At 39.1% G+C, this 13,126-nt stretch overlaps 1 protein-coding gene across 3 annotated transcripts in view; it reads left to right on the top strand.

Annotated features, from left to right (window-relative positions):
- GRIN2B (glutamate ionotropic receptor NMDA type subunit 2B) overlaps positions 1-13,126 on the top strand; it is a 418,101-nt gene that overhangs the window by 294,812 nt on the left and 110,163 nt on the right. For all 3 annotated transcript variants that reach the window (XM_055280574.2, XM_055280575.2, XM_055280576.2), the window contains one exon: positions 10,018-10,132. In XM_055280574.2, coding sequence (XP_055136549.1) covers positions 10,018-10,132 — 115 coding nt within the window. The remainder of the gene's footprint in view (positions 1-10,017; positions 10,133-13,126) is intronic.

Raw genomic sequence — 13,126 nt, forward strand, 5'->3', positions numbered from 1 at the left:
GAACTGTAGCTCAGAAAGCTGTTCTCCAGAATGTGCTACGAGAACCACATTAACAAACTCCTTATTGTGAACAAATCTTCCTGTCAGTTCACTTTCTCCATTCCCAGATTATATTCCACTTTGCATGTCTTTCATTACTCTGGTCTTTCCTTGGGAGAAATTACTTCGTTCCCTATGTGAAAGGATTTTATCTGTATGGTAGGTGTGGTTTATGACTGGGTTTTCTGAAGTCAGAGATATGTTTTTGAATGAGTCAACAGCCTCCACCACTCTCTCTGTCTCACATGCATAGTATGACATGCCTGTTTCCCCTAAAGACATAATCTTCACCCAGGCATCTTGAGTCTTCTGTCTGTTGGAAACGTCCCCCTGACTCTGGAAGATCCTCCCTCCTTTGACCCTCTCCTCCTCCCAATTCAACATAATCACTTCTATAAATCTTCACTTGAAGAACTCTGCCAACCATTACTGGAAGACTAAATTATAACCTTCTTTTTCCATGAGTGACAATTCCTCATAACTTCCACTCTCCAGCCCTGTAAGTGAAGCCATCACCAACTCATCATATATTCATCTACCTTTTTTGTCCCCTTCAGTAGAGCTGTTAGAGGGAATTGTGAGGTCAAAAATATGGTAGCTACAGAGGGGGCAGGAATTGTGTGTATGGAGATATTTCCCATGTGTTGATTTTGTTGACCACCCAATGTGTAAGAGGAAGTAGAAAGAGGCTCTAGAAAGGACAAATTGAGGAAATGGAGAAAGATCAAAAGGGAGAGAAAAGCCTTCTTATTTTTTTCCCTTGATATCATACCTAGGTCACTCACTTTAGGTTCTTACCCAAGGGCTTCTTGAGTACATATGCTCAGGGTTTGTTTCAGTAGGCCTGAAAGTTCACGGGAAGGAAAGTCTTCCTGCCATAGTTGAATGTCCTAGAGAAATCTTGGCCAGTCATTGTTTACATAGCCCCTGAATAGTTTTGCCAGCCTGTGAGCTAAAATGGATGTCAGAAAGACAAGCCTTCACCTTAAAATTATTAATAATCACAAAATAGATAACAATGTAGTCAGTGATCAGCTAGCCTTTGACCTGCCTTGGTATTTTCTCTGGGAAGTTCTCACCACTTCGTTTTGATAGCCTACCTACTCTGGGCTGCATTCCATCATACTGAACACCTAATCTATGGAAGAAGAAAGGAATTTTATTCAGTGTTTTAAGAAAGTGATTTTGACTTATATACAGCATGGAAATATGAACTAAAAAGAAAAATAATCCAGTGACAGTAACATTATGCAGAAAAGCTACTTGGTTTCTTCTCACTGGGGATTTCTACCTTTCTAACTGTCCAATAAGTCTGGCTTTCCTGTAGCACCTTACCAGGTCTCACCTATAGTAGAGGTGACTAAGAGTTGTGAGCATGAACACAAGGAGGAATTTTATTTTTCATCACTGAGTTCTGTGCACTAAGCTAAATGAGAAGCAACTTTGGTATTCTGCACATTTGATTAATTGGCATCAAAAGGCAGCCTCACTAGTTCCCTAAGGAAGTATGGTACCTTCACACATAATCAAGAGTGTGTTCTCTCCAAAGGGATTTTAAAAAGAATTACGTAGTGTTCAAAGCAGGGATCTGGGAGGTCAGAAGGGGATCATTTGGGGAATCATTTATTCTAGACTAAAATTACGGAGGTATGAGCACATCTTTTGTCTTCCTTGGAAAGTGAACTTTATATTGAAGTGGTATGATTTAGTGACTGCCCACTGCAAAAAACCTCACAAGGGTAAGTAATCATAGTAAGAACAGACAAATATTCCCAAGCCTTAATAGTTTTGGATGTTATAGGAATGAGAGAGAATATACTGAACTGGTAGTATTATGGAAAAACAGAGATCCAGGAATTAGGAGACCCAGACTCAACTAAGTGGGCCAAAGCATGACATCATTTTCCCAAGCTTCAGAGTGTTCAGCTCTCAATGTGAACAGTTAGATTGTGATCCAAAAGTCCCTTCAAATGCTAACTCCCCTGACATCCAGGCAATGTAAAAAATAGGTAATAATAATAACAACAGTAACAGCAACTAATACATAATGCTTACTCTGTGATAGGGAGAATTTTAAGTCCTTTATATATGTTGAGAGCTTGTTTGGAGGTTCTAGAATGGAAGCCCAGCTACTCATATACCCTTGAACGAAGATCAGTCCTCCTTTATCGGGAATGGTCATCCTCTTCCACTGAGCCTGCAGCTTAGGGATGGATGCACATGGAGTAGTGAGGGAGGAAGGGGACACCTGCCTAGCCAGCCAGATCAGCCGAATCAACCCTGGTAATCGATGGGGTGACAGATGTCGCAGCCAGATCACCCTCACATCCCATTTATATATATTGAAACACAACAATCCTATGAGATAGGTAATATTATTCATATTTTCTATGGGGAAGAAAATGAGGAAAGAGAGGTTACATAACTTGCAACACCACACAACTTCAGAACTGGTGGGTGCAGGATTTGAATGGGGACTGTGACTACTACACTGTTTAAGAACTGTGCCCTTGTTCTTAAACACCTCACTACACTGCCTGTTGTAGTATGAGTGTGTACATGTGTTATATGCACTGTATTCTTTCCCTCTTTACTTATTGTTTCTCCCCTTTATTTTCTTTCTATTCACCTCTCACCACTAAGCATTTTGGGGCGTTTTCCAGATTTTTTTCATTCATTTGAATGAGAATGTCTTACTAATGAGAATGAGTTCCTCCATTTCATCCCAGATGGACCCGTAGGTAAGTCTAGAGAGCATTGTTCCCTAGCCATGGCCTGTCACATTGACCCTGCCTGGTGAAAGGTGGCATAGATAGGAGGTTATCACAGCTGGTGACAGAACTCCTTAAAATTCTCATTGCTTTGATAATTGGTCAAAGATAGCATCATTTTGGAGGGAGGTTAATGTTCTCTACCTTCTTATATCAGTCCTCCTCTGTTTTCTTTCATTGCAGATTAAACTAATTCATGGTATTCAGTTGTGAAACAGAATCCAGGTAATAGCTCTCTGAAATTTTTTATTGTTAGGCCAAGGGGGCTGAAAATAATTTTTCTTCATAATAGATGGTGAATTTACACATTGCCACTTACACCTCTAATGAATTCAATTCAGCCCAAACTACTAAGGGACTAAAGCACATTTCTCACCACCAGTAGGAGATAAGAGGTATATTAAATTTGTATCAATCACTATTCAAGATACTTTAATATCTCATTAACTTAACACCACTAATTTAGAATTTAAGATACTTTAATATCTCATTAATTTAACACCACTAATTTAGAATTTAAATAACTATGATATGAACTAGCCCAAACTTGAACATTTTATGATTTGTGAAGAATGGTTTGCAAAATAAATTAATGGTGTAAACACCATTTCAGAGAAAATGTGTAACCCACTGGAAGACAAACTATTTTTAACCCATCTCAAGTAATCATAAACTAATATTACAGTCTGCTCTTTAAATCAGTTATTCCTGAGTTTCCCTACAAGGTGTCATTTTGCCTAAATAAGAGAAAAGAACAGCTTAGGAAACTGGCATTTCTAATTATGTTGTCCAACCACAGAGTTTAATATTTTTATATATGACATATCTCAAAGGAATCATTTAAAACTTCTTCAAATCCTTCTTCCTTAAAAAGAGGACATTGTTGACCAGATTGTAATAATCTTGCCTGCCATGTTGACCACACTAAACTGGATTAATCATTTTGGATTTATTTTGATAATTATGAATTTCTTAGCTGGGAAAAATTCAGAAATTTCTATTTAGTCTATCTAAACCAGAACACTGAAAATCGAATTTTTAAATATCGTTGCCTCTTTTCTCCAATACCAGTCTGTAATTAGGTAGCTTTTAAAAGTTTTCAAGTCCACTATTTCTAATCCTTTGGGAAATTGTTTCTGCTATTTCTAGAGGTACTGTGTATAAATAATCATAATTTCTAAAAAGAAACTAGTCTTTCAAAAGAATTGTGTTTTTTCCATTCACATGGTAGAGAGTAATAACAGCAGCTAATAATAACAGAATTATAGCAACATTAATAAGAACAGTATTAATCAGATAAAATGTGAGGTGATAGATAAGTTAATTTGCTTCACTAGAGTAATCTTTTTTACTATCTATATGTATCCCATAAAATCATGTTGGATACCTTACATATACACAATACAAACTATTTTTAAAAAAGAAGAAAAGAAACGTAGAGAGAAACAGCAGGTCAAAGGATCCTCTCTGTAGCTTCTCACATCAGACAAGTAAGATGGTATGAACCACCTGTTTTATAGATGAGGAAGCTGAAGGCTTTAGAAGGTGACACACGAATGATACAAAGTTACAGAGTTACAGCTTTTCAGAGCCAGAAACTTGCAAAAAAGAGGGGGTCAAGAACTTGTCTCTTGCCTGGAACTGTGTTCCTTTATCACTTTACTTTTAATAGCTAGAGAATGAAAATGAGAGATATGAAAAACTGCCACTTTTTAAAAGCATGGTGGCACATGGAAAGAACACTGGACTATGGGTTAGGACACCTGGGTCCTATTCTCAGCCTTGTCATCTAATCACAAAAGCCCTGATGGACTTTGTCCGTTTCATCCGAAGATGAAAAGATTGGATGAAATGAGATGCTATCTCTTCTCTTATTGACACATTAGCAGATATTAATTTTTAAAAATCTAGTGCTTGTAAAGACATACAGGGTAAAGTAAGTATTATAGTTCTAGGGCTGTTGGTTGGCTGGGAAAATTCTGGTAGAGCTCCTTCGAGTGCCTCCCACTCAGGATGTGCTGCTAAATCATTGCTGTGGGTATCAGCGTGGTGCAGTAGATGAGCTTGGAGTGGCATGGCCAAAGTCAGAGAGGCAGAAGGGCTCTTTAACCTTAGCCTGATCCCATTAAGCTCACTGTGGTGTGACTTTGGTCGTATAAAGCAAATGTATTGGCTCTGAGCCCATCAGGATTCTGAGGCTCTTTCTCAGCAAGCAGGCAAGCAGGTAGATTAATCATCTAAGATAGATTTTGTTTTGTGCAGTCTGTATTAGGGATCTATATAGTCCAGGATGTGCCATGTGATGCAAGCATGCTAAAATGCACATCTGGAGCTCTGTGGAACTGATTTTACTTCACTTGGTGATCATGGAAAGACCCTGAGCTGAGAATCAGAAGACTTAAGCTCCAGTCCTGAACAGGCAGGTCACCTTGGGAAAGTTGTTTTGCATCTTGGGACCTATTTTCTCCTCTCTAAAATGAAGGTTCTCAATGGATAATTTCTAAGTTCTCTCCTAGTTTTAGCAATGTGAGATTCTGTGTAACATTAGAACTGTATGAGGCAGACCATCTGGTTTCTTAAGGTTCAAACTACATTCTAGAGACAAAGCAAGCAATTTAAAATACACACACACACACACACACACACACACACACACACACTCACACAACCTTGATGGGACTTCCAGGGGATTTGAGTCTCATGGACAGAACTACTGCATTTGGCTGCCACTTGAAGCAAAGCTTTTTGACTGTGTACTTGAGGATGACATGTTTGGAGAGAAATAGAATAGCTATGGCATCTCTCAATCTTAATTATAATTTAATCCTTTACCCAGGATTCACACATGAACGTTTTGAGCTTCTAATTAATATTAAAAATTGACAAAGTACAGCCAGATCCAAGGGTAGTTGGATATTTTCATGTCTTATGGAAAGTTAAATTGATTAATATAGCCATTTGATCTAGTTTAGCCTCCATATGTGGAAGCCATTCTCCATTTTTCAGATGTATTTCATTGATAATTGAGTCTTGTTAAAATGTAGTTATCACACTTATTCACTGAGGTTTAAAATCAAGCCACTTTCTCGACTTTAGACACTCAAATTATACTAATATATTCTTTTTCTGAATTTTTCCTATTAAATAACCTTATATTTGTATTATATTTTATATAGTTTTCCCATCCACTCTTTCATTTGATCATCACAACAGACTTCTCTGATAAGCTGGAAGTAAAATGATGTCTCCCTTTTAAAGAAGAATAACTGAGATTCAGGTGCCAAGATCACATGTCTAGAAGTGACCACACCCCCAATTATTTTTTCACACTCTTCATTACCAATGAATGGATGGGTTTGTTCTGCTATTCAAAGGGCATCTTGCTCAAGGCTGGTGTATATTTGTAAGCTCCTCACTAATGGCTAAATGTTCTCACACCACAAGAAATTAGTCATAAAAACACAGTGTGAATGATTAATCTATATGCTGCTGACAGATATGAATGATGGAAGGATACTTTGGAGAAGAATATTTTGTATATTGTCATAAAATTTTACTAATGTTTTTGATAAGTGTAAAATACGTGAGGAGTACTTAGGTAGATAAAATGAACTTAGAGCTGGAAGAGGGGGAGCGCCCCAGAAAGAGAACAATTTCTAAGGAAAATCAGAAGGTGCTGGAACAGGAATAGCCAGAAAAATTTACAGACCAGTTACATTGCTCATGAGTGTGATTTTCTGCAAGTTCAGATTTCTCAATTTGTAGACCTAATTCAATGCTGTCCCCTTCAAAGAAGTCGTCTTGAGAGGCTATATAGTTATTCCATTGATGTTGCTTATTAATTGAATTATTTTTGGAACTTCTTTTTTATAATTGCCTTCTGAAATAGATACTTTCCTTTAAATATTCTTAATGGTGTTTTAGATAAAGGCAGAATCATTCAGCACAATGTCTGATGAAAAGGTGGATGCTTAAACTAGATAATTTATTTCCCTCCTATCCTTCTTCTTCCTTACCCCTCTCCTCTATCTCTCTCTTCCTTCCTCCCACTTTTCCTCTCTTTCTTTCCTTCCTCTTTCCTTTTCTTCCTTTTTCCTTCTTTCCTTCCTCCTTTCAAAATAGATGAGACCAAATTGTTTTACATGTCTCATAAAGTTTATTTGAAGACTCCAGAAATTATTCAGGGTCTTTGTAGTAAGAATACATTTTCAAGTATATTACATTGGTGCTTACATTCTAGTTTGTTGGTTTAAAATATCCTGTCTTGCGATTTTGTAACTATATTCTCTGCAATGAATTCTTCAGGGCCTTTGGTTGGAGTGTTAGAGTCATTGCAAACTGTAGGAGACCTGAATATTACCTTTATACTAATGATAGGCTTGGGTGAGCAGCTCTGGGCTGAGAGCTGAGGAGCAGGGCAAGGAGTGGAGCAGATTGAGCACTGAGTTGTGCTGGGGATGCTGCATGTCACTGAGTGGAGGCGTCTGGAGAGAGCAGCCAAGGTGGGATGGTAGAGAACGTGAAGCCACGGTATATGAGGAATATGTAAAGGACTTAGGATGCTAAGCCTGATGTTGTATATGAGAATCAGGCTGGTGTCAGGAAAGGACATGGAACTGGAGATATTGCTTAAAATGTTACTTCTGCTCCCAATTAGCTGTGTAACTGTCATGCTGGACCCTTATTGACTCCAATAGCGATGGCACCATATCTGAAAGGCCTAAGAAGAGACCCAGAGATAATGAATGAGACATAGGATTTACTGGGGAAACTTACATACAAGGACAATCCAGTGGTGGTGGGCTGGACAGGAGAACTGATGCCATTTGTAAAATACATGTCGTTTATATAGCATTTTCACTTAGCAATGTTCACCTAAATGTTCATTTAATCCAAAACAAAGGGCTTTGATCCCCTGTATGGCCTGCATTCCAAGAGATGAACTGGGGGTTTAGATGCCCTTCATAGATAAAAAGTGAATTTCTGGGTTGGCTATTCCCAGATTTCTTAGCTTAGGGCTCCGAACATACATTTTTCTTAGACTGTAGGGTCATTCTCAGGGTATGCATAAGTTATTGCTGTCAGGTGCATCTGCCATGCAATAACATTGGACAAATAATTTAACCTCCTCGTGCTTGTTTTTTAATCCATCAAGTTAAAATTATAGAACTAAAAGAGTTTAACAGTTCTTTAAAGAGTAAAATTGATTTCATAAGGGATGTATGACAAATGTCTTTAAATACCTGAGAAACTCATGTAGAAGAAGGATTAGACTAAGACTGTAGAATCTCTAAAGAGGAAACAGGTATCAAAGGGTTGCAGGGGAGGAGGTTTCAGCTTTAAGTAAGAAAGAGCTAAGTAGCCAGCACCGAGATGGCTACCTTGAGCCTGGAAGGTGCCATTAAAAGTTCCCCATCAGTGAAAGAATTCAAGAAGAGCTGAGAAGACTAATTTTATGGTATAGAAGGGAAGCATAAACTGTAAGAAGTGGTAGGCTAGTTGATTGTGAAAATCTCTTTCAGTTCTAAGATTCTAGGAATCGCTACTCCTTTGGGATCTTCTGTGTTCTTGATTGCATTTGTGAGGCTACACAGGACCAGGGAATGACAGGCTTAAACATCCCAGGTAATTCTGGAAATGCGAAGTGATCCATGAGGGTTTGGCTCATGCTGCATCAGCATCATTAGAATCACCAGAAGAATATGCATCCTAGCAACCTTGTTGTTTAACCTAATGTTACCTGGAAGAATCAAAGAAGACCTCCCAGTTTCATTGAATGAGAGGAGTTAAAAAAAGAGTCTTTAAGCTGCCTCCTTTAGCATCCTCACTGCAATTACAAGATACCCCTTTTGCTTTCTAGCAGGGACATGTCTCACAAGCAACATTAAGCCCAAGGCTCCAGAGTAACATATCATGTGAACACAGAGCTAATCATTATTGATTCCTTGGGCCATTATGGTAAAAGGACATTAATTACCATCAGTGCAGTTGCACTAATGCAGTTGTAATGAGCATGCCTTTGGGAATTCCCAGTGAAGGGACTGCTCATCAGATGACAGCAGCCAGAAGGGAAAAGGGTGGGCTAAGGTGAAGGTGTCCAGGAGGAAGACAGTTTCATTGGTCTGACTCTAGTTACCTCCAGAGTTTCTGCTAATCTATGCACAAGTAACCAGAGCACTCTGTGAAATGCCTTTCCCACCTTTTCCCATTCCTTAGTATTTTCTGTTCCCTATACATAGTGTAATAGCCCTGGTTTCCAGATGCATCCTGTCATATCAGATCCCTGCTTACTGCACTTATCTCACAACTCTTAGAAGTATGGGCTTGGCAAGACCTTAGCAAGAGTTAAGGAGTATGTACATATCTCTGGGATAGAGGGAGACTCTAGGCTCCTACATGCCACCTTTCTTAGCAGAAAGTTGTCTTGGTACACTCCTACTTTCATTTCTTATCTCTACCACCTCCAGCTTTTAATCCACCTTTGTTTTTCAATAGCAATTGTTAGCACTTAATGAGACTCTACTATGCACCAAGCCGCATGGTAAGTGGTTAACCTAAGTTATCCTCTTTAAGCCTTACAAACCTAATGAAGTAGATCCCTTTATTACCCTAGGTTTTGCTGATAAGGAAAAACACAGAGGCTCAAAAAGGCTGAGTAATTTGCTCAAAGTCATACCTCTAGACTGAACTTAAACCAAACACCTTTTTAAAAATTTTTATTTTTAAGTTCTGGGGTACATGTGCAGGATTGCAGGTTCATTTTACAGGTAAACTTGTGCCATGGTGATTTGCTGTACCTATCAACCCATCACCTAAATATTAAGCCCAGCATGCATTTGCTGTTTTTCCTAATGCTCTCCCTCTCCCCACTTCCCTGCCTACAGGCCCCAGTGTGTCTTGTTCCCCTCCCTGTGTCTGTGTGTTCACATTGTTCAGCTCCCACTTGTAAGTGAGAACATGTGGTGACCAAACATCTTTTATTTCAAATTTTTATATTACTTTTTCATATGATTCCTACTATGCGAAAACTTGGATGACTCTATTGCATAATGAAATGGGAGTTCAAGGAGTACCAAATTTGATAATGGTATCCGTATTTCTATTTACTTGTCTGTCTCCAGCCAGCTTTCTCTCTATATACCTGACTGCCTTGTTCGTGGTATACCCTCTTCATACTTTTAATCTTCCTTTTATTTTATCTTTACAGGTATCTGATCAACGTCACTTTTGAGGGGAGGAATTTGTCCTTCAGTGAAGATGGTTACCAGATGCACCCGAAACTGGTGATAATTCTTCTGAACAAGGAGAGGAAGTGGGAAAGGGTAAGACATGTCTTTGACAATTCTTGAGCAAAGTAGAGTAGAGATGTGAAATTTTGCAACACAGTGAAGGAAAGTAGTCCTTCGGCTTTTGTCCCTACACCTGTGGGGCAAGGGATCAATACCTTGATACACAGGAGAAGCCATTTCTCAAACTTGCATGTTCATTTACTTGCTATTTTGGTTAATCAAGAGATTGTTTTCTTTATGTATTACCATTTATTGTTGATAATTGCATTGCTGTCTGAATCATGACTTTGTTTTCATGGAAGAGTATGTGTGTACAATATAACATAATTTGGTGAAGAAACTGAATTAGTGGTATAGTTCAGGAGTTGTGTCCCAGAGAGCGTCTGGGAAGCTTATAAAGATGAATTTATGAGAAGAAAGGTTTAGACTTACTGTGGTTGAAGGATTCCCATGCAAGGCTCTGCTCAGAATCTCTCCCACTGCCAGTTGATCACAGTGTTTGAAATTCTACCATCAGAAATTAATTTCTGTGGGGACCAGACTGTCTAGGTCCAATTCCCAGCTCTATGTAGGATCTTAGACAAATCTCTTCACTACTTTCAAGAAGTTTATCTCTGGCCTCATTTTCTGGTAACTCTCTCTAGAAATATACAGCTGGATTTCACTACTTGGTGTCTCAGTTTTCTCATCCATAGAAGGAAAATAATAATAATAGTACCAACGGGTATAAGGATTAAGTATATGTAAAGTATTTAGAAAGGTGCCTGGTGCATGGTAAGCACTCAATTAGTATTACAATCTTTATTATTCCAGATTCCCAGTTGAATACAAATATTCCTGAGAGTAACGTCATCACTGATTTTTCTCCAAATATGTTCTGCAGTGCTCTTGTCTCTCGAGACATTTTGCTGAAAAATAGTTTTACAGACACATAAGGTTGGGAGGTGCTACCTACTGTTTCTCACTCTAGGACAGTCTTAGAACATACTAACCCTTGGAAGTTCAGAGGTGTCTTATAGCAAAGAAACATCTTTAATTTTATTTAGAATGGAATTTCCCAAAATTATTCTACCTCAAGACCCCTTTGTTCATGATATTCATATTCCGTGAAAACATGTTGGGAAACTGATTTAAGACAACTTCCACAGATTCCATGGGCCAACTGGCTGGGAATGGGCTTCAAAATGTTAGCATAGTTCTGCCTAGAGTGGAAATCCAGCTGTATATTTCTAGAGAGAGTTACCAGAAAATGAGGTCAGAGATAAACTTCTTGAAATTCACAACCTCATCACAGAGAGCCCTGGACAGCTAGTTGTGTGAATGTGCGAATGCTCACCTGAGAAACTAGGCATGTGTGGCTCAGGCAGTAGAATCCAGGATCTAATTCTTCAAGTTGAAAGACCTCAATCTGTCATGCATTTTCTCTTATCAGATAGGGCACAATTATAAGGCTTAAATTATGCCAGCTTTTTATTTAATCTTATTATTTTGAGACAGGGTCTCACTCTGTCACTCAGACTAGAGTGCAGTGGTGCTGTCATAGCTCACTGCAACCTCAAAATCCTGGGCTCAACCTGTCCTTCCAGCTCAGCCTCCCAAGTAGCTGGAATTATAGGTGTGCACCACAATGCCTGGACAACTTTCAATTTTTTGGTAGAAATGAGGTCTCGCTATGTTGCCCAGGCTGGTCTTGAACTCCTGGCCTTAAGTGATCCTTCTGCCTCAGCCTCCCAAAGCACTGGAATTAGAGGTGTGTGCCACTGCACTTGGCCTGCCTGATGTTCTTGATTAAAGTTGCCCTCCCCCCACTGAGTTATCATTTGTTCAGAAATGGTTGTTCCCTGGGCTTGTGCTTTTCACTCCAATCAAGCTGCTTTCACTGCTGCTGTAGAGATGTCATAATTTAAGAAATGTTCTGGGCTTTTCATGTATAACAGGCACTTCTGTCTGTCTGCAGAAGAGGAGCTATTAATAACTGAGGCTTCATAGGTAGCTCATAAGATGTACAGAGGGGACAGCTTTTTTTGCAGTAGGCTCACAATTACTGTCTCAAGCAGGAGGAGGCATCTCACAACTGCCTTTTCTTAAAGAGACACCACTCACCATCAGGTCATATTGACTCCTCTTCTTGAGTCCAGCATCTGAGGCCTGCATCCCCCACCCGTTTCTAGAACTAGACCCTCCTTCCTAGGGTTTGGATCCCTTTCCTCACCAATTCTACTTTTATTCTAACTCTTGAATTTATTCTTTACTTTATATATGATCCAGGAACTATGTGATAATTTTTTAAATGGGCCTCCTTGTCCCTGGTACCTGCCTTTACTCCTTCAGATTAGTCCAAAATATGGCTGCCAGAATGAGCTTCCTGAAGCACACCTGTGACTGTGATGTTCTTTCTCTGCCCAAAGTCCACTTGAGCCTTCTGTGGTTTATGGACTGGGGCTAGACTTGATCTGTTCTTGCATTCAAGGCTCTGGTCTCCCTTCCAAGCCTTTCTTCTCCTCCTCATGATTTCCTGTCTCACAATTAAGCTACCCTGGGCTTCTTCTTGTTCTGAGAATGTGCCTTTGTAGGTCCCGTCCCCTGTACATGTCATGATGTTTCTTCCTAGAATGAACTATCCAGTTATATAATCATAACCATCCTTTGAAACCCAATTAAAATGTTGCAGCTTCCTTCCCTCATCTTTGACTGAGATAAAATCTCACACTCCCTTGTCCCCTATAGATTTTGTCCATATGTCTGAGGTAGCACCCATCACATCTGCCTCTTGTTAGAGTTGTCCATATGCAAGCTTCCAAAGGGCAGAGGCTGTGTCTTTAGCTCAATTGTGTCCTCACAGCAACCTGTAAGAGCGTTATTTCATAGAGCAGTTCAATAAATATTTGTAGCATGTATGAGAATCATTTACATAATAAAAGAATCCCAAAATCTACCATTAAGAATCCAAGTTTATGTTGTTGCCGTTGATATGGTAGGTGTTGTTTCGTGGGGAGGGGGAGGAGAAAATCTTTGTGTAAATTGAAT

Source organism: Symphalangus syndactylus, chromosome 5 (assembly GCF_028878055.3).
Source record: "Symphalangus syndactylus isolate Jambi chromosome 5, NHGRI_mSymSyn1-v2.1_pri, whole genome shotgun sequence".
Lineage (NCBI taxonomy): Eukaryota > Metazoa > Chordata > Mammalia > Primates > Hylobatidae > Symphalangus > Symphalangus syndactylus.